We start from the raw sequence: 27,509 nt of genomic DNA, 5'->3' as shown, positions 1-27,509 counted from the left end.
AACATACAGAAGAGAAAAGAAGAAAGAATATTTGAAAGAATGATGGCTAAAAACTTTCCAAATTTGACATGAAAAAAAAATTACACCCAAGAAGTTCAATGAATTCCAAGTAAAATAAACTAAAAGGAAGCCAGCCTCACCTAGACGTCATAATCAAACTGTCAAAAAAAGCCAAGTCAATAATGAAGGAACAGAACAAAAACAAGGAATAAAATCTTCAGAACTTACTATAAAGCTACAGTAATCAAAATAGTGTAGTAGTGGCATAAGGACAGTCATCTACACAGATCAATGGAACAGAATTAAAAGTCTAGTAAACGGCCGGGCACGGTGGCTCACGCCTGTAATCCTAGCACTTTGGGAGGCCGAGTCGGGCGGATCACGAGGTCAGGAGATTGAGACCATCCTGGCTAACGTGGTGAAATCCTGTCTCTACTAAAAATACAAAAAAATTATCCACGTGTGGTGGCGAGCACCAGTAGTCCCAGCTACTCAGGAGGCTAAGGCAGGAGAATGGTGTGAATCCGGGAGGCGGAGCTTGCAGTGAGCAGAGATCACGCCACTGCACTCCAGCCTGGGTGACAGAGCAAGACTCTGTCTCAAAAAACAAAACAAAACAAAACAAAAAGTCCAGTAACACGTCAGGCATGGTAGCTCACACCTGTAATCCCAGCACTCTGGGAGGCTGAGGCAGGCGGATCACGAGGTCAAGAGATCAGTATCATCCTGGCCAACATGGGGAGACCCTATTTCTACTAAAAATACAAAAGTTAGCTGGGCGTGGTGGTGCATGCCTGTAGTCCCAGCTACTCGGGAGGGTGAGGCAGGAGAATCGCTGGAACCTTGGAGGCAGAGGTTGCAGTGAGCCAAGATCACGTCACTGCACTCCAGCCTGGCAACAGAGTAAAGTGAGACTCCATCTCAAAATAAAGTCTAGTAACAAACTCATACACTTATGATCAACTGATTTTAGACAAGAGTACCAAGACAATTCAATGGAAAAAGAATAGTATTTTCAAGTAATTGTACCATGAGAACTGAGTATCCACATGCAAAAGAATGAAACTGTTTTACTAATTCAAAATGAAGTTGGACAACTATTTCATAGCATATAATAAATTTTTTAAACTCAAAATGGATCAAAAACCTAAATGCAAGAGCTAAAATTTGTGATCCTGAGTTAGACAATGGTGTTTTAGATATAACACCACAAGCAGCCAAAGCAAAAAAAAAAAAAAGTGACTTCATCAAAATTTAAAACTTTTGTGCTTCAAAGAGTAGTATCAAGAAAGTGAAGACGACCCATAAAATGGGAGAAAATATCTGCAAATAATGTATCTGACAAGGATGTAGTATCTAGAATATGTAAAGAAGTCTTACAACTCAACAATAAAAAGACAAACACCCCAATTAAAACATGCATATGAACTTGAATAGGCATTTCTCCAAAGAAGATATACAAGTGGAAAATAAGGACGTAAAAAGATGCTCAATGTTATTAGTCATGAGGGAAATGCAAATCAAAACAATGAAATCCTACTTCATACCCAGTAGGATAGCTACAATTAAAAAACGAAACCAAAACAGACAATAACAAGGGTTGATGAGGATATGGAGAAATATGAACCCTCATACATTTCTGGTGGATCTGTAAAATATAAAATGGTGCAACTACTTTGGAAAACTGTTTGACGGTTCCTCAACAAGTTAATTACAGAGGTACCACATGACCCAGCAATTCCACCCGTAGGTATATACACTAGTGGTGAAGACAAAAAACATATGTCTAGAGAACTGGAAGCATATGTCCATGTATGGGTGGTAAAGGGAAAGACTGGGGGTACAAGTAGATGCACAGTGGGGAAACACAGAGATGCCTCTTTCTCTCTAGCCTCATTCCACAGGACAAGTCCTCAGATGCCAGCAAAGGACAAATAGGTAGTCTGAAGGAAGAAAAGAGATTGAGACCACCTTAGAAACAATCTTGTGGCACACTCATGTTCAGGCAGATGCCATGTAACAGGCCAGAAGTCATCACCCTTAAGTTCTGATGAGAATCCTACCACTAAGGCCCCTCTAAGACTAGGAAGATATCCAGGAAGCTGAGCAATGTGTCCCTTACCAAACAATAAATAAGATGAAGATACACATGCAAGTGCACTGTGTGTAGATATACCCAAAAAACACATCCACGTGTACAGAGCATAATTAAAGTTATATTCGATGCAAAAAAAACAGTTTAAAACCCAGAGTACTCACAACTAACATGGCACAAAATCCTTATTCACATACAACTTGTAACAGATGGTGTATACAATCTAGATCATTTTATTACAATTTTTAAAAATCAAGTGTCCATTTTCAGCTTCAGTTGTATCTAATTTTGTTCAATTTCAAGTTCTATCTGTATTTTTTAAATATTTGCATTTTAGAATGCCTGTATCTAATCAAATACAATGGGAAGATCAACTGTAAGTGATAAAATTCATACTATGTTAGGCTGTTGGTTATGAATAAATGAGACGGGGCCCAAATTGCCACTTAGAAGTCTTCTATGAAGAAAACAAATCACTTCATTTCTACAACAATTAAATTAGAAACCATTGGCAGAATTTAGACAAAACGACTCTAATGGGGTAAAAAGATCACAGTGGATTATAAGGCAGCAAAAGTTCAAATAACTGACCAAAGAAACTCTACCAAATGCAATCTACTCCTATCTAATCTTGATTCAAATTTCAGAAGCCATGAAAAAACAAAGAATCAATTAACTCGAATACATAAAAATTAGTAAGGTGAGGCAGGGCATGGTGGCTCATGCCTATAATTCCAGCACTTTGGGAGACTGAGGCAGGGGGATTATCTGAGCCTAGGAGTTTAAGACAAGCCTGAGCAACACAGGGAGACTTCATTTCTACAAAAAAAAATTTAATTACTAGGATGTGGCAGTTCGTGCCTGTGGTCTCAGCTTCCTGGGAGGCTGAGACAGGAGGATCAATATAAATCAACTCAAAAGGTTAATAACAAAATGGGACAACAGATCGGCAATACATATCACATACAAAGGACTGATCTAATATATACAGAACTCCTAGAAATCAATAAGAAAATGTACAGCAACCTAATAGAAAATGGGCAAAAGATATAACTAGTTCAAAGGACAGTCACATGTAGAAAGATGCTCCACCTCACTCTAAGAGAAATACAAATTCATACTACACATAGATACTATTTTTCATCTACTCAACTTACGAAACCCCAAAGTTTGATAACATACTATTGTCAGCAAATTTGTGAAAAACCAAGGGCTCTTATACATTGTTGATGGATATGTAAGTATAACCCCATATGGAAGATAATTTAGCAACACTTATAGAAATTAGAAATACAGGCTGGGTGCAGTGGCTCAGGCCTGTAATCCCAGCACTCTGGGAGACCAAGGTAGATGGACTGCATGTGCCCAGGAGTTCAAGACCAGCTTGAGCAACGTGAGAAAACCCCATCTCTATAAAATACAAAAAATCATCTGGGCATGGTGGTGCATGCTTGTAGTTACAGCTGCTCAGGAGGCTGAGATGGGAAGATTGCTTAAGCCTAGGGAGGACAAGGCTGCAGCGGGCCATGATGGGTGACAGAACAAAACCCTGTCTCAAAAAAAAAGAAATTAGAAATACATATACCTTTCAATCTAGCAACTACACTTCATGGACTTTTTTCTATATGAAAATGCATATATGCAAAATGAAGTTTATTAAAGGGCATTGTTTTATTGTTTACAACAGGAAAGATTGGAAACAACCTAAATGTCCATTAACAAGACATTGGTTTAATAATCAGCCTATAGTTTGAAGGGGGCAAAAGCAAAGAACAGGAGGAGTCCCAGGTGTGAGGGATGGTGGGTTTGGGGCTTGAGCCAGATGACCAGGGAAAGCAAGGTCTACCTAGAATTTACTGGGCACCCCTCAGGCACTTGGGGACATGGAGGTAAAAAGAGATGGGAGTCTCCTTGGTGGGGCCAAAATGACACTGGGCAAGGGCATTAAGATCATCTTAAAAAGTGGAATGCACCATCTTTGCTAAAGGTGGGGACAGAGCAATACATGTTCATACTTGATTATATATACATAAAAATATCTGTTGAAATATCCCCAAAACCAGTTATGTGATGACTTAGGTTAGGGCTAGCTGGGGAGGGGTCAGGACAAGACAGAAAAGACACAGAGGCAGGACAGGGATTTTTGTGGTTGTTATACATGTTTGTGCTTTTGAACATATAAATGTGTTATGCACTCAAAAATTATGTAAATGCAAAAATAATGCAATCTATTAGTCTTTTCTGCTATAGAAGTTTCCTATAATAAAACATCTTCCTGCATTTTTTCCTAAGCAACTTCTAAGAACACGTTATGGAGCTTTTAACACAAATTCCAGCACTTACATCAAGCTCACAGGCAAGGCCTCACTACGAATCTAAGCCTGGGGATGAGTTAGAGCCATACATGACACGCCTAGTGGCTAATGTGGTGTTCCAAAAGGTATCCAGGGTGAGGACAAAAATGGCAGGTCACGACAGTGATTACACCAGCCTGCAGGAACACTCACAATCTATGAGAGGAAGAAGACTCAAGGGAAACAGATTCACTTGTCACTCAATAACATCCAATCATGACTTCATTTGCAATAAGGCCATAAAACAGGGTGGGGGTGAGAGGACCTCGGTTCTGGTGTATGATCTACCATCATCCCACCATGAGAGTTTTCTCATCTGCAAGATGAGAGGTTAAACTAAAAATCTCTGGAATTTAATTTTCAAAAGCATTGCAATTCTGTGTGATTCAATGAAATGCCAGGTTTATAACCACTCAGGTCTGACATGAACAATCACAAAAACATCTGTCATTAAACTCAAAGTTCTTTGTCTCTATTCTATGGGTACACCAGCAAGAGACAGAGAGGGAATCAGCTACTTTTCCTAAACAGAGCAGAGTAGATTGAGCAAAGAACATGTGATGGAAAAGACCTAACCACATTTTACTAATGTATGAAATTAAAAGCTTCATTTTGAGAAGTTTTCCTTCAGATTCACTAGCAAGATGATTTTTTAAAATATTACAAGGTAAAATAGGAACACTCTATTTTTCTTCTAAAAAACATAAAGCATTATGCACACACTCTCATTTGTCTCCCACTACCCTTGAGAGGCAAGTGTGAACTCATCATATCTATTTCTACAGAAAAGGGATCAATGAGAAACTCCAGGAGAGGCAAAGCTCCGATAATGCCTGCATCAAGCTACAGCTGGAGAGTTGAGATCTGGCTCTCCTGTGAAGCTCTATCCACAGCTCTAACACAAACACTGGGCTGCCTGAGCAAAGCCCCTGAATCACCAACACAGAACAGATTTTGATTTTATCAGTTGAGTTGTTGCAGCCGGGGTTACCATCGTGACAAAGTCCAATAGGTGCCACAGACAAAAAAAACAAAAATAAACACTGCTGACAGGTAACCGTGACAGGTACACTTAGGGAATAACCAGAGCCAGGCCAGAAAGAAAGTACAGCTCTGAAGAAAAACACTTAGACAAGCAAAATCCAAGAGATACAAAATAAACTTTTTCCAAAGTTTTAAGTGAGGCATGACTTAAAAAAAAAATCACTCAGCAATTAAGACACCAAGAATTTTTATTTTTACTTTATTTTTTATTTTTTTTGAGATAGGGTCTCACTCTGTTATCCGAGGTGGAGTGCAGTGGCACAATCACAGTTCGCAGAAGCCTTGACCTCCTGGGCTCAGGTAATCCTCCCACCTCTGCCTCCCAAGTAGCTAGGACTACAGCCGCATGCCACCACACCCAGTTAAATTTTTTTTATATTGTTTTGTAGAGATGGGGTTTCACCATGATGCCCAGGCTGGTCTCAAATTCCTGGGCTCAAGCATCTGCCCACCTCGGCCTCCCAAAGTGCTGGGATTACAGGCTTGAGCCACCATGCCCAGCCAAGAATTTTTAAAAGAGGTCTGCAGTGTTATAAGAATGACATGGAAAAAAAAAAAATACTATTGAAGGAGAAAAAAAAGTTTTTCCAACCACACAGGAGATGAAGCATGCCACCAAGGCAGGTCAACAGTACAAATTAGGTCAGCAGGTGTCACAAAAGGCCAATGCTATTGTCACATAGATATACCATGTTAACAAATAAATTAGGCAAGTCACTACTAAATAAGCCGCTGAAAAAAGAAGTCCCTTCCTTCCATCCTTCTATCCTGATATTTATAACCAAACTTCACCTTTGACCCTTCCCTGAAGTGAGAGAGAATACTAGCTCCAGAGCAAGCCTTGATTATTGCCTGGCTCTTATTGGCTGAGACCATGCACACACAGCTCTCAGTGTCCCTCATGGGTGCACAGTGACTGCCTGCATGATAGGAGGACTGGAGGGGACAACTCACTATTTCAAGACACAGAGAGGGAACCACACAAGTGCTGGTTAAATACACAAACCAACCAGTTTTAGGTTCTATACAGCACCTGCCTCCATCTTGCTCATTTATTTGCTGACTTTTACTGCTGCACCCCACTGGGATATAAGCTCCAAACCAGCAGTCTTGTCTGTCTTGGTGATTCCCACATGCCCAGTTCCTGGGACAAAGCACAGCCCACATGTTTAGAAAATGTCTAATGTAGAATGAGCCAAATCCAGGGCTATCCTTGGTGATAGTAGAGCCACATCATCTTAGAGGTCATAACAAGTGTATTTGAGAGAGGTGTAAATCTGAACTTGAGACAAGACATAGGGCAGGACCTTCATAACACGGTGTCGACCATAGGGCAGAATCATGGCATCAACATCCCAGATAGTCAACCAGCACATCTGAGACACCATTTCCAGTGGGGAGTTGTCCCAGGTAGCTGTGCAAAGTATGGTGAAAGTTGTTAGCTAACTTGGGTCTCTTAAGTCAAAAAAAGAGAAAATAACCAGTTTTAGCTTGGGCCTAATACAAACCCTTTCAGAGAAAGCCCCAGAGGTTCACAGAGCAGTTCAGAAGACAGATAAAGAACCAGGAAACTGTAATTTTTTTAGCCAAGTGAATGAAGCATGGCAATCAATGCTTTTCATAATTTATTCAACTACATACATGGCAATACTAACAAAAAATGAAATAGAAATCAACACCTAACCCACCAAAATCCCAAAATTCTGGATAAACTACTTGGGAAGAGCTGTTAGTTCCTGCTCCTGGCCTATTAAAAACAGACAGAAAGTAGTCATTTGAAGTTAGAATTCCTTGTGGATGATCCCTAGTGATCTGGTCTGACTTTGATCTTAAAATTATACTGAAGTCTATGATTCTAGAGGTCACCAGTTGCTGGTAAGAGATATAATGGGGATGTGGGGTGGGAAGAAGTGAAAACTGAGCACACAGCTACTTCCTGCTGAAGCCAGGCCACCAGCAACTCACTGATCTGTGCCTGTGGTACCTTAAAGGCACAGGGCACTCGCAAAAGTCTCAGTCTTCTTAGGGATGCTATGGACCCCACCCAAACTCCTACACACAGGGCAGGTTTAGGAAATGTCTGCCTATTTCAAGTGGCCCCTGGAGAATGAAGGAGAGACTGCAGAGGGAGTGGTCATGGAGTCAGAAGGCACAGGACAGAAGGGCCAAAGGGATTCAGCTCCAGGCCAGCCTGGACTTCACACCTACCCAGGCCAGGCAGGAATAGGACTAAGCCTAGTCACCTTACTGCACCATGTGGGATGCAGGGTGCAAGCCAAGTTGCCCCCACTATACAGAGAGGTTCATTTCCTATAAATGCACATGAGATGTGTTCCAGGACAGTGTCTCCTTCTAAGAAGCCAGCACCACTTGTTTGTATAGCTTAAGGAGGGTGGCCCAGAGGGAAAAGCATAAGGTTTAGAAGCAGACATACCTGACTCAAAACACAGCTTTGCTACTTCATTCATGCAGCTATTCATTCATTCAAAAACTTATCCAGAGTGCTCACTGTTCCAGGCATAACAACAAGGGAGATGACACTGTGGATTTTCCAAGTTAACTTGGATGATTCAGTAACTTCTCTCAGCTTCAATTTCTCATCTATAAAATAGAATGAATGATATGGGGGGATCTGGCAAGATAGTCGAATAGGAATAGCTCCGGTCTGCAGCTCCCAGTGAGACCAACGCAGAAGGTGGGTGATTTCTGCATTTCCTACTGAGGTACCCTGTTCATCTCACTGGGACTAGTTAGGCAGTGAGCACAGCCCACGGACGGTGAGCCGAAGTAGGGTGGGACATCGCCTCACCTGGGAAGTGCAAGGAGCGGGGGGCCTCCCTTTCCCAGCCAAGGGAAGCCATGAAGGACTGTGCTATCCGGCCCAGATACCAAGCTTTTCCCAAGGTTTTTGCAGTCCACAGACCAGGAGATTCCCTCATGTGCCTAAACAACCAGGGCCCTGGGTTTCAGGCACAAAACTGGGAGGCTGTTTGAGCAGACACTGAGCTAGCTGCAGGAGTTTTTTGGTTTTTTGTTTTTTGCATACCCCAGTGGCACCTGGAACCCCAGCAAGACAGAACCGCTCACTCCCCTGGAAAGGAGGCTGACACCAGGGAGCCAAGGGACGATGGAGCTTGGTGTCTGCCATTACTGAGGCTTGGGTAGGTGGTTTTCCCTTAACAGTGCTAAAGAGGCCTGGAAGCTCAGACTGGGTGGAACTTAACTCAGACTGGGTGGAACTTAACTTAAAGAGGCAAAGTGGCTGTGGCCAGACTGCCTCTATAGATTCCTTCTCACTGGGCAGGGCATCTCTGAAAGAAAGGCAGCAGCTCCAGTCAGGGGCTTATAGATAAAACTCCCATCTCCCTGGGACAGAGCACCTGGGAGAAGGGATGGCTGAGAGTGCAGCTTCAGCAGACTTAAATGTTCCTGCCTGCCAGCTCTGAAGAGAGCAATGGATCCCGACAAGGAGGATTCTCCCAGCACAGCACTTGAGCTCTGCTAAGGGACAGACTGCCTCCTCAAGTGGGTCCCTGACTCCCATACTTCCTGATTAGGAGAGACCTCCCAACACAGGCTGAGAGACACCTCATACAGAAGAGCTCTAGCTGGCACTAGCCCGGTGCCCCTCTGGGATGAAGCTTCCAGAGGAAGGAGCAGGCGGCAATCTTTGCTGTTCTGCAGTCTCCACTGGTGATACCCAGGCAAATAGGGTCTGGAGTGTACCTCAGCCAACTGCAGCATACCTGCAGAAGAGGAGCCTGTTAGAAGAAAAACTAACAAACAGCAACATCATCAACATCCAAAAAAAAAAAAGGACCCCCACACAAAAAACCCATCTAAAGGTCATCAGCCTCAAAGATCAAAGGTAGATAAATCCATGAAGATGAGGAAAAAACCAGCACAAAAACGCTGAAAATTCCAAAAACCAGAATGCCTCTTCTCCAAATGATCGCAACTCCTCTCCAGCAAGGGCACAAAACTGGACGGAGAATGAGTTTGACAAACTGACAGAAGTAGGCTTCAGAAGGTGGACAATAACAAACTCTTCTGAGCTAAAGAACTACGTTCTAACCCAATGCAAAAAAGCGAAGAACCTTGACAAAAGGTTACAGGAACTGCTAACTAGAATAACCAGTTTAGAGAAAAACATAAATTACCTGATGGAGCTGAAAAACACAGGATGAGAACTTCGTGAAGCATACACAAGTATCAATAGCCAAATTGATCAAGCAGAAGAAAGAATACCAGAGATTAAAGATCAACTTACTGAAATAAGGCATGAAGCCAAGATTAGGGAAAAAAGACTGAAAAGGAACAAACAAAGCCTCTAAGAAATATGGACTATGTGAAAAGACCAAACCTACGATTGACTGGGGATCCCTAAAAGTGACGGGGAGAATGAAAACAAGTTGGAAAACACACTTCATGATATTATCCAGGAGAACTTCCCCAACCTAGCAAGACAGGCCAACATTCAAATTCAGGAAATACAGAAAACACCACTAAGATACTGCTCGAGAAGAGCAACCCCAAGACACATAATCATCAGATTCTCCACGGTTGAACAAAGGAAAAAATGTTAAGGGCAGCCAGAGAGAAAGGTCAGGTTATCTACAAAGGGAAGCCCATCAGACTAACAGCAGATCTCTCTGCAGAAACTCTACAAGCCAGAAGAGAGTGGAGGCCAATATTCCATATTCTTAAAGAAAAGAATTTTAAACCCAGAATTTCATATCCAGCCAAACTAAGCTTCATAAGTGAAGGAGAAATAAAATCCTTAACAGACAAGCAAATGCTGAGGGATTTTGTCACCACCAGGCCTGCCTTACAAGAGCTCCTGAATGAAGCACTAAACATGGAAAGGAAAAACCGGTACCAGCCACTGCAAAAACATACCAAAATAAAAAGACCAACAACACTATGAAGAAACTGCATCAACTAATATGCAAAATAACCAGCTAGCATCATGACAACAGAATCAAATTCGCACATAACAATATTAACCTTAAATGTAAATGTGCTAAATGCCCCAATTAAAAGACACAGATGGGCCAAGTGCGGTAGCTCACGCCTGTAATCCCAGCACTTTGGGAGGCTAAGATGGGTGCATTACGAGGTCAGGAGTTCGAGACCAGTCTGGCCAAAATGGTGAAACCCCGTCTCTACTAAAAATACAAAAATAAGCTGGGTATGGGGGTGTGCACCTGTAGTTCCAGCTACTTGGGAGGCTGAGGCAGGAGAATCACTTGAACCTCAGAGGCGGAGGTTGCAGTGAGCCAAGATCATGCCACTGACTCCAGCATGGGCAACAGAGCAAGACTCTGTCTCAAAAAAAATACCACACACAGACTGGCAAATTGCATAAAGAGTCAAAACCCATCGGTGTGCTGTATTCAGGAGACCCACCTCATGTGCAAAGACACACAAAGGCTCAAAATAAAGGGATAGAGGAATATTCACCAAGCAAATGGAAAGCAAAAAAAAGCAGGGGTTGCAATGCTAGTCTCTGATAAAACAGACTTTAAACCAACAAAGATCAAAAAAGACAAAGAAGGGTATTACATAATGGTAAAGGGATCAATGCAACTAGAAGAGCTAACTATCCTAAATATATATGCACCCAATACAGGAGCACCCAGATTCATAAAACAAGTTCTTAGAGACCTACAAAGAGACTTAAGACTCCCAAACAATAATACTGGGAGACTTTAACATCCCACTGTCAATATTAGATCAACGAGACAGAAAATTAACAAGGATATTCAGGACTTGAACTCAGCTGTGGACCAAGCTGACCTAATCAACAGAATATACATTCTTCTCAGCACCACATAGCACTTATTCTAAAATCGACCACATAATTGGAAGTAAAACACTCCTCAGCAAATGCAAAAGAACGGAAATCATAACAAACAGTCTCTCAGACCACAGTGCAATCAAATTAGAACTCAGGATTAAGAAACTCACTCAAAACTGCACAACTACATGAAAACTGAACAATTTGCTCCTGAATGACTACTGGGTAAATAATGAAATTAAGGCAGAAATAACGAGTTCTTTGAAACCAATGAGAACAAAGAGACAACATACCAGAGTCTCTGGGATACAGCTAAAACGGTGTTAACAGGGAAGTTTATAGCACTAAATGCCCACATCAGAAAGTGGGAAAGATCTAAAATTGACACCCTAACATCACAATTAAAAGCACTAGAGAAGCAAGAGCAAACAAATTCAAAAGCTAGCAGAAGATAAGAACTAACTGAGATCAGAGCAGAACTGAAGGAGACAGAGACATGAAAAACCCTTAGAAAAAAATCAATGAATCCAGGAACTGGTTTTTTTAAAAGATTAACAAAATAGACCACTAACCAGAATAATAAAGAACAAAGGAGAAAGGAATCAAACATACACAATAAAAAAAGATAAAGGAGATATCACCACTGATCCCACAGAAATACAAACTACCATCAGAGAATACTATGAATATCTCTATGCAAATAAACTAGAAAATCTAGAAGAAATGGATAAATTCCTGGACATATACAACCTCCCAAGACTAAACCAGGAAGAAGTCAAATCCCTGAAAAGACCAATAACAAGTTCTGAAATTGAGGCAGTAATTAACAGCCTACCAACCAAAAAAAGCCCAGGGCCAGACGGATTCACAGCCAAATTCTACCAGAGGTACAAAGAGGAGCTGGTACCATTCCTTCCGAAACTATTTCAAACAACAGAAAAAGAGAGATTCCTCCCTAACTCATTTTACGAAGCCAGCATCATGCTTATTCCAAAATCTGGCAGAGACACAACAAAAAAAGAAAATTTCAGGCCAATACCCTGATGAACATCAATGCGAAAATCCTCAATAAAATACTGGCAAACTGAATCCAGAAGCACATCAAAAAGCTTATCCACCACGATCAAGTCGGTTTCATCCCTGGGATGAAGGCTGGTTCAACATATGAAAATCAATAAATGTAATCCATCACATAAACAGAACCAATGACAAAAACCACATGATTATCTCAATAGACGCAGAAAAGGCCTTCAATAAAATTCGACACCCCTTCATGCTAAAAACACTCAATAAACTAGGTAATAATGGAACATATCTCAAAATAATAAGAGCTATTTATGACAAACCCATAGCCAATATCATACTGAATGGGCAAAAGCTGGAAGCATCCCTTTGAAAATCAGCACAAGACAAGGATGCCCTCTCTCACCACTCCTATTCAACACAGTATTAGAAGTTCTGGCCAGGGCAATCAGGCAAGAGAAAGAAATAAAGGGTATTCAAATAGGAAGGGAGGAAGTCAAATTGTCTCTGTTTGCAGATGACATGATTGTATATTTAGAAAACCCTATTGTCTCATCCCAAAAACTCCTTAAGCTGATAAGCGACTTCTGCAAAGTCTCAGGATACAAAATCAACGTGCAAAAATCACAAGCATTCCTATACACCAATAATAGACAAGCAGAGAGCCAAGTCATGAATGAACTCCCATTCACAATTACTACAAAGAAAATAAAATACCTAGGAACGCAACTTACAGGGGACATGAAGGACCTCTTCAAGGAGAACTACAAACCACTGCTCAAGGAAGTAAGAGACGACACAAACAAATGGAAAAAAAAAAAATCCATGCTCATGGATAGAAGAATCTATATCGTGAAAATGGCCATACTGCCCAAAGCAATTTATAGATGCTATGCTATTCCCATCAAGCTACCACTGACTTTCTTCACAGAACTAGAAAAAACTACTTTAACTTTCATATGGAACCAAAAAAGAGCCCACATAGCCAAGACAATCCTAAGCAAAAAGAACAAGGCTGAAGACATCGCACTACCTGACTTCAAACTATACTATAAGGCTACAATAACCAAAACGGCATAGTACTAGTACCAAAACAGATACATAGACCAATGGAACAGAACAGAGGCCTCAGAAATAACACCACACATCTACCACCATCTGATCTTCAACAAACCTAACAAAAACAAGCAATGGGGAAAGGATTCCCTATTTAATATACAGTGCTGGGAAAACTGGCTAGCCATGTGCAGAAACCAGAAACTAGGCCCCTTCCTTACACCTTATACAAAAATTAACTCAAGATGGATTAAAGACTTAAACATAAAACCTAAAACCATGAAAACCCTAGAAGAAAACCTAGACAACAGTATTCAGGATATAGGCATGGACAAAGACTTCATGACTAAAACACCAAAAGCAACAGCAACAAAAGCCAAAATTGACAAATGGAATCTAATTAAACAAAAGAGCTTCTGCTCAGCATAAGAAACTATCAGAGTGAACAGGCGACCTACAGAATGGGAGAAAATTTTTGCAATCTATCCATCTGACAAAGGTCTAATATCCAGAATTTGCAAGAAATTTACAAGAAAAAAAACAACCCCATAAAAGGTGGGCAAAGGATATGAACAGACACTTCTCAAAAGAAGACATTTATGTGGCCAATAAACATGAAAAAAAAGCTCATCATCACTGGTCATTAGAGAAATGCAAATAAAAACCACAACGAGATACCATCTCATGCCAGTTAGAATGGCAATCATTAAAAAGTCAGGAAAACAACAGATGCTGGAGAGGATGTAGAGAAATAGGAACACTTTTACACTGTTGGTGGAAGTATAAATTAGTTCAACCATCGTGGAAGACAGTGTGGCGATTCCTCAAAGATCTAGAACCAGAAATACCATTTGACCCAGCAATCTCATTACCAGGTATCTATACACCCAAAGGATTATAAATCATTCTACTATAAAGACACAGGCACATGTATGTTTACTGCAGCACTATTTACAACAGCAAAGACTTGGAACCAACCCAAATGCCCATCAATGATAGGCTGGATAAAGAAAATGTAGCATATATACACCATGGAATACTATGCAGCCATAAAAAAGAATAAGTTCATGTCCTTTGCAGGTACATGGATGAAGCTGGAAACCATCATCCTGAGCAAATTAACACAGGAACAGAAAACCAAACACCACATGTTCTCACTCATAAGTGGGAGATGAACAATGAAAACACATAGACACAGGGAGGGGAACATCATACACCGGGGCCTGCCAAGGGGTCAGGGGAAAGGGGAGGGAGAGCATTAGGACAAATACCTAATGCATGTGGGGCTTAAAACCTAGATAACGGGTTGATAGGTGCAGCAAACCACCATGGCACATGTATACCTACGTAACAAACCTGCACGTTCAGCACATGTATCCCTTAAAGTAAAATAAAACTTAAAGTAAAATAAAAATTTTTTTAAATAAATTTTTTAAAAAATGAAATTGCTTACTTCACAGGTTGTAGGTTCTCATGAAGAAGGAAATACGGATACAGTTTCTGGCATACATCAAATTTTTTTATATTATGGATTTAAATTATGTAATGTCCCATTTTGCACTGTTACTTGAGTTTTTTTATAAGTGGAAATTATCTATTTACAACAGCCTATGATAATGTTATTCTTATCACAATTCCTTGAGTAGACATCTCTCTCCCACTAAAAGATTAAACTTCCAGTGGGAATGATGGCTCACACCTGCAATCCCAGCTACTCAGGAGACTGAAGTGGGAGGATCACTCGAGGCCAGGATTTCAAGACCAGCCTGGGAAACAGCAGGACTCCATCTCTACAAAAAAAAATTTAAAACTTAACCAGGCATGATAGCAAGCACCTGAAGTCCCAGTTACTCAGGAGGCTAAGGTGGGAGAATAGCTTGAACCCAGGAGTTCAAGGCTGCAGTGAGTCGTGATCATGCCATTGCACTCCAGGCTGAGTGACAGAATGAGGTCAACTGTATTTAAAAAAAAAAAAAAAAGATTAAACTTGTACTCACTTAAACTCATTAGATGGAGGTTTCAGAAACTTTTTTTGAAACTCAAGTTGTGAATGTTACAGGTACATCATGACATGGCTCCCTGCTCCATGGAAGAGCCTCACAGCACACAGGCCTGGCCATCCACTTCATCATTGTGACCTGGGTTCTTTGCTTTGCCTCTCAGGACTGGATGGGGCTTCAATGGGTCTCACCCATGACCTGATGTAGCTTAAAGGGGGGTGACGGGGTGTTTGTAGCTGAAGAAAAATAAGTTTTGTGTTTGTTGTTGAGGGGAGCACAGGCCCACAGCCTGACACCTGTTCCCTGAGGAGGCATAAAAGAAACCAGGGGAAAGCAGAATGGTTGGTATCAGTGCACAAACTACAGGCCTACCCATCACGCCACTAAGCAGTAACAGAGGCACAGGGAATGACACCAGGTGGCTGGCCCCAGCAGGGATGGGATGCCCTTTGAGGACTCCAAGTCAACCTTAAAAAAGAGGGTGTGGGGACCAGGAAGCTTATCCTTGGCACATGCATGCCACCTATGTGAATAGGAGGAAATAAAAAAAATTGCAAGGATAGCAAGTGGAGACGCTGGGATGGGGTGGGCCTGTCCCTCCGTCCCTCCATCCCTCCCTCCTTTCTGTGCAGCCATGTTGTTGCCCTGGGAGAACTGCAGAGTCTGAGAGTTCTCTTTCTCCTGTGATTAAAGGTTATGGAGAATTGGCCGGGCGCGGTGGCTCAAGCCCGTAATCCCAGCACTTTGGGAGGACGAGACGGGCGGATCACGAGGTCAGGAGATCGAGACCACCCTGGCTAACCAGGTGAAACCCTGTCTCTACTAAAAAAATACAAAAAAACTAGCCGGGCGAGGTGGCGTGTGCCTATAGTCCCAGCTACTGGGGAGGCTGAGGCAGGAGAATGTGTAAACCCGGGAGGCGGAGCTTGCAATGAGCCAAGATCCAGCCACTGCACTCCAGCCTGGGCGACAGAGCGAGACTCCGTCTCAAAAATAAAAAATTAAAAAAAAAAGGTTATGGAGAATTACATTGTAAACCTTTCGTCTCTGTGATGCATGGTTCATCACCATACACGGGGAGGTGCTACCTACTGTGTCACTTTGTCTAATTTGAGTTTATTAGACCCTGGGCTGGCAAAGCCCAGGAAACTCACATGACAGATGCTATGTGAATGTATGTTAGCTATCACTGTGCATTTAGTTGACTGGACTTTTCTTAGGGAAACCGAAGGCAGATTTAATCTTTAGGAAAAAAGAGAATTCACCAAGATAATGTTTGAGGATTCCCTTGAAAACTGAGAGGCTGGCCATCTACAACAGGAACCCCAAGAGTGCCTATGGCTTTGTTTATAAAATAGGTGAGGACATCAGATGCTTGGATTTCTCTCTCAGGAAGTAGTGTGAACAGGGCTCACCATCCCCAGAGGGAGATTTCTGCAGAACAGCTGGGAGAACCTCACGAACAGAATAAGGGGAGCAAGGATGGTGTGCTCAGCTCATTCCTAGGGCAGGAGAAGGAACATGCCTCACATCCCAAAGGCGATCTCAACACTCCCTCAAGAATGCTGGGTCTTTCCTGCAACAGCTTTGACTGGCTTGGGTGAAGCCGCCCACCACTACCCACCAAGGCCATTACCTGCTTTCCCTTCACCACGTGCTTGGGTACTGGCACTCTGACCTCCAGGTCAGTATAGTCCTGTGACCAGGTGTAGTTCTCTCGGACAGCACCATTGTAACTGTCGGGATTTTTCTGGAACTGCTCCTGAATCCTGAAAAAGAATTAAAAAGGTAAGATCCCAGCCAGCCATGCCTGAGCAGAGGACCCCATGGGCAGCCCAGCCACATGCCACTCCTACATCCTGCAGACGTGACCAACTCAAGTTTCATCTCAAGCTTGCTTGCTCCAGCATCTGGAAACCCCCCCTCTTTTCAGGTGATTTCCTTTCTGACCCTCCTACATGGTACCCCTGGAAACCACATGACAAGGGAAAAGCTACAGAAAAGAAACCTCAGTGCAGCACCCTACAGTTTAGGAAAAGTATCTGGGACCACAGTCAAAGTATAGCTGGTGCTGCTGGCCTTCAGAGTACTGAGATCCAGGCCTGTTAATTAATCAGAGGGCCCTTATTAATAAAATTCTTAGGCTCATGAATCCTTGGTTTCCTATAAACTGCTTGGCAGGGCGTATCTTCAAAAAAAAGGGGAAAAAAAAGAGGCCAGGTGTGGTGGCTCATGCCTGTAATCCCAGCACTTTGGGAGGCCAAGGGTGGGTGAATCACCTGAGGTCCGGAGTTCGAAACCAGCCTAGCCAACATGGCGAAACCCTGTCTCTACTAAAAATACAAAAATTAGCTGAGCATGGGAGCACATGCCTGTAATCCCAGCTACTTGGAAGGCTTAGGGAGGAGAGAATTGCTTGAACCTGAGAGGCGGAGGTTGCAGGTTGCAGTGAGCCAAGATTGCACCATTGCACCATTGCACTCCAGCCTGGGCAACAAGAGCAAAACTCCATCTCAAAAAAAAAAAAAAGGCAAAACTATTTCATCCTGCAGCTGCTAAACTTCAATCCTAATCCAACCCCTAGCCTCTATTTTCTCCTAGTAAATAAATCAAAGCTAAAAGGACTGCACTAAAATTGTACACATCATTTGTAAGACATAAGTAAAATGTTTAATGAGACAGCCTAAAAAATTCAATCAAGCAGATCTTATTGTATAGGTCTGTTATAAACACAGCACAGATACAGATAAACTTACCAAGAAGCTGATGTTAAAAATAAAATATAGTATTTTCCATAAAATGTAACAATGCTAATAATATAAACACTATGTAAGTTTAGACTCACAAGTCCATTATAGTGAACTGAAGATCTAAATTACAGACAAAAGCCTAGTCATGGAGGAGGCAGCAGCTATGAACACAAAACATTCCAACAGTAGGTGCAGCTCAGTCAACTTCTCCAGGGCCTGTTCAGACACAAGCAGACAAAATCTGGCAGGGAGACGGCCACATGGGCTCATAAACAATGTGTGTACTATGATCCTGTTCCTACAGGAAAACACAGAACTACACGTATCTACATCTATGTATCTTACACATGCAAGACAAGAGTTGGGAAGGGGTGGTCCAAGAGTGCAGGCTTTCTCTGGCCAGAGTTCTAAGACAAGAACATATTTACCTACCGTGGGTATGCTCTACATACTGTCTATGCATGAAGCTGGGCCTCCACCACAGCCTGAGTCCTCTGGGCTTGGCAACTGGTGGCTGTTAAGAACTGAATTGGGTCCCCTAAAATGCTATGTTGGAATCTTAATCCCCAGGACCTCAGAATGTGACCTTAATAAAAACAGGGTCTTTACACAGGTGACGCAGTTACAACAAGGTCATTAGGGTAGGCCCTAATCCACTATGACTGATGTCCTTAAAAGGGGGACCTTTGGAGAGACAATGTGAAGGCCATGTGGAGACAATGGTATGATGTGCCTATAGGCCAAGGAACGCCAAGGACCACAGGACACCACCTAAAGCTTGAAGAGGAGAGGGAATATCTTCCCCTAAGGCCTTCAGAGGGAACATGGCCCTGCTGACACTTTGATCTCAGACTTCCCTTCTAAGAACTGTGAGAGAATCAACATTTGTTTAAGCCGCCCATTCTGTGGTACGTTATTGTAGTAGCATGAGCAAACACAGTAGCTAAGGAAACTAATTTCAATCAGAGGTGATATTCAAAATTCAGCACTGAATATTGGCAGGACTAGACACTAACCAATCAGAAGAGATGTCAGCCTTAAATTACTCACACATGAGGGCCACTGTGGGACAGAGAAATGACATATGGAAACCAGGAGCCACATAGGATTCCTGGCTGAACAACATGAGAAACAGGGTGCAGGGAAGGAAACTAAAGAACGTACAGTATGTTGAAAACGGGCAGCAAAAGAAAGATTTAGATGCAACCAATAAACACATTTTCAAAGACTATTTAGTGATACGGAGGAAGCTTTCAATATACCATAAAACTGAAAAGGGGGTATTGTTACTTTTAAGTATGGAATGACTTTAATTTCTAAGAAGAAACATAATACACACACACGTGTGTACACATATATGAAAAAGACTGAAAAGCAGCACATTAAATCTTTGTGGTTATCTCTGATACTAGAGTAACAAGGAATCTGACTTTCTTCTTTGTACCTAGGTATTACCCAACCTCCCTAGAATATGTAGACATTTTTATAACCAAGAGAAAAATGGTTCTCTTTAAAAAATGCTAACAGGAGACAGTGATGCACCCTGCAGCCCCTGTATCCAGGTGCGGTCCCAGGGCCACAGCAGCAGCACTACTAGCCTGACCCTTGGAGCAGAGTACGAAGGAGTCAGACACAGAGAGGGGGACTCACCCAGCCCCCAAGTTTCCACAGGATCCTTCTAGGTGAGCACTGACAGCAGCTTTAAGACTCACATCTGACATAAATATGCTTGAACATGCAGAGAATATTTCCAAAAGAACAACAGGATAGCAGCAGCTACTTTTATGGCTGGAAACTGTAGACTTCTTTTCATTGACACTTTTGTACATACATTACCATTTGAAAAAAGTCAAAATTATGAAAACATACAAATAAAATACCCCCACACACACACACAAAATGAAGACCAACACGGCCCCAGCACTTGGCAGAGATCAGGGAGTAAACATGAAGACTCCTCAAAAGTTGGGAAAAAGAAATGGCTCTCTCAAGAAAGGAGAATGAGTATAATGCCGGGGGATATCCTTGGGGATGCTGCCGCCAGCAACAGTGCAGTCACTCAGCTTTTACCACCAGTGATGCCCACAGGGGTTCTGCCTCCTCCAGGGAAAATGGCGGTCAGTCTCTGCCTTGGAGTGAGGGAGGACATCTGTCACCCTTGCCACTAAACGCTGCAGTAAAGCTGTATGCTTTTGAAGAGGGCTCTGGCCACACAGAACCTGCCTCACCCCATCCTCCTGCTGTGTCCTCAGCAGCCCTGGCCTGGCTCCTCTTGCATGGAACCTGCAGATTCCCTCCAAAGGAAGCAGGAGAATCACTCCTTAAACAGCCCTTGCAAGTTGTTGGGTGCTTTTTATAGTGCTCTGAATGCACATTCTATTTAAATAAGGTTGATTATTTCCAGCCAACAGTATGTAAAAATAAGTGTCCTGTCAAGTGCAGGTGTCTCTGGCCCCCACTGTGCCACTGTTGGTCACCCCTGCAGCTGCAGGCCTGGGCACACGGTAGGAGGCAGGGGAGGGAGCATCCATGCTTCAGCACCAAGGGTGGGAGTAGGAAAGTGAGTCAGCAGTCAGGTTGAAGATTATGGAGTAGGTCTCCCTGCAGCTCCCACTCCCGATGAGCTGGGATAACAAGGTTCTAAATGTGTTAAAGGAAAAACACAGAACAGGCTCTGTTGCCTGTTGGGTGCTGCGGGTAGCAGGGCCCTCTGTCTCCTTGGGGACAGGCCAGACCCTTCCTGGCAGACTGCAGGCCTAGGTGCTGCTGAGTGTGGCAAGCCAGGCACCAGGGTCACCTGCACAGGGAGAGCTGGCAGCACTGTCACCAGGAGTCACTGCATGCAGGCAAGCAGTTCTTGACTGAGTAGGTCAGGTTTCTGAGATTCATCGTCAGGAACCTGACCTACCCAATCTGCCTGTTTGAGTGCTGCCACTAGAAACCAAAAGGTCCTCTCTCCTTTTTTTTTTTTTTTTTTTTTGTGACGGAGTCTTGCTCTGTCGCCCAGGCTGGAGTGTAGTGCCACAATCTCAGCTCACTGCAACCTTTGCCTCCCAGGTTCACGCAATTCTCCTGCCTCAGTCTCCAGAGTAGCTGGGATTATGGGTGGGCACCACCACTCCCAGCTAATTTTTGTATTTTAGTACAGATGGGGTTTTACCATGTTGGCCAGGCTGGTCTCGAAATCCTGACCTCAAGTGATCCGCCTGCCTCAGCCTCCCATAGTGCTGGGATTACAGGCGTGGGCCACCGTGCCCAACCTCCTTCCATTTGTTTTTTAAAAACACAGGATTAGGCTAGGCTCACACTTGCAATTTCAGCGCTTTGGGAGGCCAAAACAGGAGGGTTACTTGAGGCCAGGAGTCTGAGACCAGCCTGGGCAACATAAGACGACGCAGCCTACAAAACATTTTAAAATTAGCCACACACATGGCGCACACCTGTAGTGGCAGCCACTTGAGGGGTTGAGGTGGGAGAATGGATTAAGCCCAGGAGTTCAAGGTTATAGTGAGCTATGATTGTGCCACTGCACTCCAGCCTGGATGACAGAATGAGACCCTGTCTCTAAAACAAAACAAAAAACAAAACAGGATCAGACAATCCTGATTTTCCAAAAGCTAGTGGCAAATATGTAAAATGAAGAGTAAAAGGAGGTCAAAGACCTAACCTAAAGAGTTTTGTCTAGGAAGCTAAAGCCCCAAACCTGTAATAAATTTATAATTCAACCAGATAAGGGCTGACCTCAAGCTCTTCTCCAGAGAGAGAATGCCTGCGATAGGCATTGACTGCCTGACTAAAGGCGAGGTTTGGCTCCCCAAGTCACAGCCAGTGATTCCAAAGCGGAGGTGTTTGCACAGAAATGTCAAGCTTGCTTCTCCCCACTTCCCGCCCCCTGGGGCTCAGTGATTGAGGCCCAGTTTGTCAACCCCCTCTCTGTCACCCCAAATACAGCTGTTCTTTCATGTCTCTTGCAATCAATCCTGTCTACCCTTTAAATGTTCACACTCTTAACTACATTGCCCTTAACTACACTGCACAAAAGCCACTACTCTGTGCAAAGATGACAACATCCCTGTCACCCTCATCTCCTTCCATTATCCCAGGTGAAAGAGTTGTCATCACACCTCACCACCTGTTGACCTCATTGTCCCCTCAGAAGAGGTCCCGCAACATTTGGGTGCAATGTACATATATGTGTGCTAGGGTCTGAAATGTTTGTATTCCCCTAAAACGTGTATCTTGAAATCCCAACCCCGAAGGTGATGGCAGTAGGAGGTGGGGCCTTTAGGAGGTGATTAGGTCATGAGGGTAGAGCCTCTGAGTGGGATTAGTGCCCTTATATGGAGGTCTCAAAGAGCTTCCTCATCCCTTCCACCATGGGAGGACACCACATGAAAACAGAGATCCGTCAACCAGGAAGCAGGGCCTCCCCAGACACTGAATCTACTGGTGCCTTGATCTTGGACTTCCAGCCTCCAGAATTGTGAGACATAAATTTCTGTGGTCTACAAGCCACCCAGGTTATGGTATTTTGTTACAGTAGCCCAAATGGACTAAGCCAGCATGTGTGTATGTGTGCATAGTACATGTATGTGGTATATGTGCAGTGCACTGTGTGATAAAGGTATGTGCGCACTATATGTGTGTGGGGGTACATGTGTGTGCATACAATGTGTTTGTGCCACATGCATGTGTTTAGTACATGTGTACCTGCATGTGCATGTAGGCATGTGTAATGTGTGTGCAGTCTGTATGTGTGGTGCATGTGTGCAGTGCACATGTGCATGCAATGTGTGTGGTGTGTGTGTGGTGCTTGTGGGCATGCAGTATGTGTCTGCTATGTGCATGTGTGTGGTATGCATGTATGCATGCAGTGTGCATATGTGCATAAGGTATAGTATGGGTGTGGTATGGGCATGCAGTATATATGTGTGTGATGTACGCACCATAGGTATGAGGCAACCAGCAGACATGGCTCACTCTCTCCCTTGAAATTCTCACCTGTCTCTTACCAATTTTCTTCTCATCTCACTGACCCGGCACATTCCACACCAGGATGGGAGCCATGGCTGCATCTCTTCTCAGTCTCTTCGCATGCCACTGTGACTACATTATTCTCAACAACCTCGTATGGCTCCCTATGGCCCAGGAGACAAGGCCAGGGCCTCAGCAAGGCACTCAAGGTAGCCCATGATTGAGTGTCATGATTCCTTCCTCCCACAAATGAATACTCCTCCTCATCTGTCAACTCTTCCCTGCCTATGCTCAGTCTCAACTCAAGATTCCTTCCACCTGATGGAAATACGGTCAATCTTCTTCTGGGTTTCTCCATTTTCAAAGCTTTATAAAATAAGCATTATTATAAAAATGACCCATCCTTGAGACCCACTGCCCTGCTTCTGAAGCCTAAAACTCATGGTCGGCCAGGCCCACTTCCTACTTCTCGGTTGTATCTTCCTAGGAGTGTTCACTCCCGAGAGCTTGTCCACTAATGCGGATTTCAGTGCTCAAAAATGACTCAATGCCTGGACCCCAGCCCTAGGCCTCCAGCTGCCAGGTCTGCCCCAACTCCAGCGACCCAGATGTAGACTGGGCCTTGGTCTTGACTTCCGCAGCCTTCAACCTTCTCACTTATGAAGGGACGGGCTGGAGCCAGTCACCACTCCCAGGCTTCTGCACAGACAAGCACCTCATATTAACCAGCCTTCCTGCAACTCTTGCCAGATTCATCTGTCTAGAGGGTGGTGCCTCCCTGCCTGCTGCCCAGCTCCCACTGAGGCTCCCCTACCCACCAGGCTCCTTTCATTGCTGTGCATGCATTATTTCTAAGTTCATGCTTCTTTACTAGCAGGAACGTGACCCCCCCACACACATCAGGCCAACTGTGGATAACATGCCACCTCAGCCAGCCGCACAAAAGGCTCAGTGCCAATGTAGCAGCCACCCCAGGCCACAGGCTCTGGTCTCAAGTATGTCCTACAAATCAATGTCTCCAAGCCAGTCCCACAGCAGTCAAGCAGTTTCCATGCTCTGTGTGTCCGTGGTGTCCAACCTGAGGTCAAGCCCAGCTTCCCTGCACACCAACCAGGGACTAGGTCACTCAGCCTCTCTGTGTGCCTTGGTCCCCTGACCTATAAAATGGGAAGACTAACAGCATCTCTCCCAAAAGGTGAGGAACAAACCATTTAAAATGACTAAAACAAGGTATCGTGACACTCAGTACTGCTTTCTTACTCAGTGCTTTCCCTTTAGAAAGTCTTTGGCTATGGAAAGACAGCTCACTGAGCAGCTTTTATGACTATGGGATGATTCTTGAACCCTCTGAGACATCTGGAGAGAGAAGTTATGCCTTTTGCCTAATAATTCTACACTTTTTTATCTGTAAGTTGCTTTTTCTAAAAATCTAGTGTCAACAATTTTATCGATACCTGATTTATTACCTCTTTAGCATCTACCACACATTGGTCTTCCAATGACAGTAGCCGCCTACTTCAAAGACAATGCTAACTCACCAACAGGAGAGCCCGAGTTCCCAGAGATGTGGCTAGTCCCCAACCTGGGGCCAGAACACACAGGGTGAGCCTAGCTGTCTTCCTTACAGCAAGTGGGGAACTGTCAAAGACCAGGAGGGTCATGCTAAAAGGACACATCAGCCAATTTCAGAAGGCTCCCTGCTGGCCAAAGATGGGACAATCATAAATAAATAAATGAAGTCCACAATGGACTGAAGCACATAGCATATTAAAAATCTATGAGTTCAGGCAGGTGCAGTGGCTTGCACCTGTAATCCCAGCACTCTGGGAGGTGGAGGTGGGCGGATCACGAGGTCAGGAGATCGAGACCATGTTGAAACTCCATCTCTACTAAAAATATAAAAAATTAGCTGGGCGTGGTGGCGCGTGCCTGTAGTTCCAGCTACTCGAGAGGCTGAGGCCAGGAGAATGGCGTGAACCCAGGAGGCGGAGCTTGCAGTGAGCTGAGATGGCGCCACTGCACTCCAGCCTGGGCGACAGAGTGAGACTCCGTCTCAAAAAAAAAAAAAAAAAATTCCATAAGTTCATAAAACAAAATCTCCAGGGGTCACCTTTAGTGATCAGAGAACAGCTCAACCTGAAAAGTCATCAATAAAATGGTTCCATAGGAACTGTAATTTCTGAAAGGCCATGCCCCTAAATAAGAACTCCAGATAATAAGCAAAGAAGGTAAAACAGAATGAGAATATCACTATCTTGCACCATCTTCTGTAATGAAGGCAATGAGTCTGGCAACTTTCATTCATTCCTGGTGAGCACCAGGTGAAAAGCTGAGGAGGAATCTGTGACAGAAGGATCCAGAACACCCCAAATATCTGTGACACACATGCTATGTGCCCCCTGAAAGGGCCTGCCTATTGGGTACCACTGCCCCCAACACGGGACCTCGATTCCATTCCAACCTACAGGTCTGAATACCACTTCACAGTAAAGACGAGGGGCAGAGAAGCACGGCCATCAAAACCAGGAGCACACAGTCAGCCAGATCTAGAATCAGTGAAATTATACAAGGCTAAGTTCTAAGTTTTTTGGACAAATACATGGCATGGGACAAAAAATGAGAAGGGGAACTACTCTAAATTAAGAATCATAAGATCTATCAACCAAATTCAATGTTTGGACCTTTGCTGGGATGCTAATTTGAAGAAAAAAAAAATTTTGAGACAATCAGGAAAATCAGTAAATACTGATTGGGTATTAGATGATTTTAAGGAATTATAAATTTGTAAGATAAGATAATTCTGTTAAATTTAAGTCCTTATTTCTTATTGAAGTATTTACGGGTGAAATTACATGATGTCTAGGATTTGTTCTATCAAAAACAAAACCAAAAGTCTGAGGGTAGGGAGAAAGATGAAACAACCATGACGTGTTGCAGGTGATGAAGCAGGGTGAAAGTTTCGTGGGCATTCATTATGCTATTCCCTCCTTTTTGTGTACTTCCGAAAATCTAAAGAGTCTGTCTTGGCTATACATCTAGGAGTAGAACTTCTAGGTCAAAGGATATATACATGTTCAACTTTAAGAGATAATGCCAAACTGTTTTCCAGAGGGATTGCCCCAATTTACTCTCACCAGCAAAGTGGGTCATGCTACAGAACTATAGGATCCATGCTTTGTACTGTCAGACTTTATAAAATCTTGCCAATTACATATACATAAAAATAGTTCTCAGTATAGTTTTAACTCACATTTCTCTGCTTATTAATGGGGCTGAACAGCTCTTCATATAGTTATTGGTCATATATGTCTCATCACCTCTGAAATTCCAGTTCATGTCTTTCACTACTTTTGTTTGTAATTTCTTTGATTTGTAGAAGTTCTTTATATATTTGGATAAGAATTATTTGTTGGTTTATAGTTTACAAATACTTTCTGGTTATAAGTTGTCTTCATACTTTAAAGATGTCTATCTAGTCAACACAAATTCTTCATTTTAATATAGTCAAATGCACCAATCCTTTTTAACATTAACATTTTTATATACTCAGAACTCCTGCCTTCCTTAAAGTCTAAAAGAGAGTCACATCAATTTTCTACTCATATTTTTTTTTATTTTCTACTTGTTATTACCCCCTTTTCCTTTTTTCTTTCTTTTCTTTTTTTTTTTTGAGACAGAGACTTGTTCTGTCACCCAGGCTGGAATGCAGTGGCACGATCTTGGCTCACTGCAACCTCCGCCTCCTGGGTTCAAGCAATTGTCCTGCCTCAGCCTCCCAAGTAGCTGGGATTACAGGTGTGTGCCACCATGCCCAGCTAAGTTTTCTATTTTTAGTAGAGACGGGATTTCACCATGTTGGTCAGGCTGGTCTCAAATGCTTGAACTCGTGATCTGCCCGCCTTGGCCTCCCAAAGTGCTGGGATTACAGGCGTAAGCCACCATGCTGCCAATACCATTCCATCTTTGTTTCTTTGTAAATTCTCTTTTCTTCTCTTAATAAGTTGTACCAGAAGTTTGTCTATGTTGACTTTTTTTCTTTCAAAGAACCAATTTTTGCCTTTTGCTGATCTTCTCTATTTGCCATTTAAAGTCCAGCTGAGGAACACAGAGAGAGACCCCAGGGACCACCCTGTCACTGACCCGATTCTGGCCAGTGTGGGGGCCACAGGGGCTGGGGCAGCCCCACTGACACTGTTTGATTAGTCAGGAAGGCTCACTTTAATAAAAAATTCTTATAAGAAGTATATTTGAAAATGTGTTTTACATTTTAAAATTAACTTTGTGGCTACAGTTAAAAAGAACTAGATGATTCTATATTTACTGAAAAAAATAAGGCAAGATACTCGGAATCACTGATAATATGCCCACTAATACTCTGATAGGTTTAAATGCATATTTGGGGAATACTTTTGA

At 43.1% G+C, this 27,509-nt stretch overlaps 1 protein-coding gene across 2 annotated transcripts in view; it reads right to left on the bottom strand.

Annotated features, from left to right (window-relative positions):
* NUDCD3 (NudC domain containing 3) overlaps nt 1–27,509 on the bottom strand; it is a 106,549-nt gene that overhangs the window by 26,328 nt on the left and 52,712 nt on the right. For both annotated transcript variants that reach the window (XM_007981438.3, XM_037988232.2), the window contains exon 3: nt 17,009–17,141. In XM_007981438.3, the coding sequence (XP_007979629.1) occupies nt 17,009–17,141 (133 nt within the window). The remainder of the gene's footprint in view (nt 1–17,008; nt 17,142–27,509) is intronic.

Source organism: Chlorocebus sabaeus, chromosome 21 (genome assembly GCF_047675955.1).
Source record: "Chlorocebus sabaeus isolate Y175 chromosome 21, mChlSab1.0.hap1, whole genome shotgun sequence".
Classification (NCBI taxonomy): Eukaryota; Metazoa; Chordata; class Mammalia; order Primates; family Cercopithecidae; genus Chlorocebus; species Chlorocebus sabaeus.
This window is presented reverse-complemented; position numbering and strand designations above follow the sequence as displayed.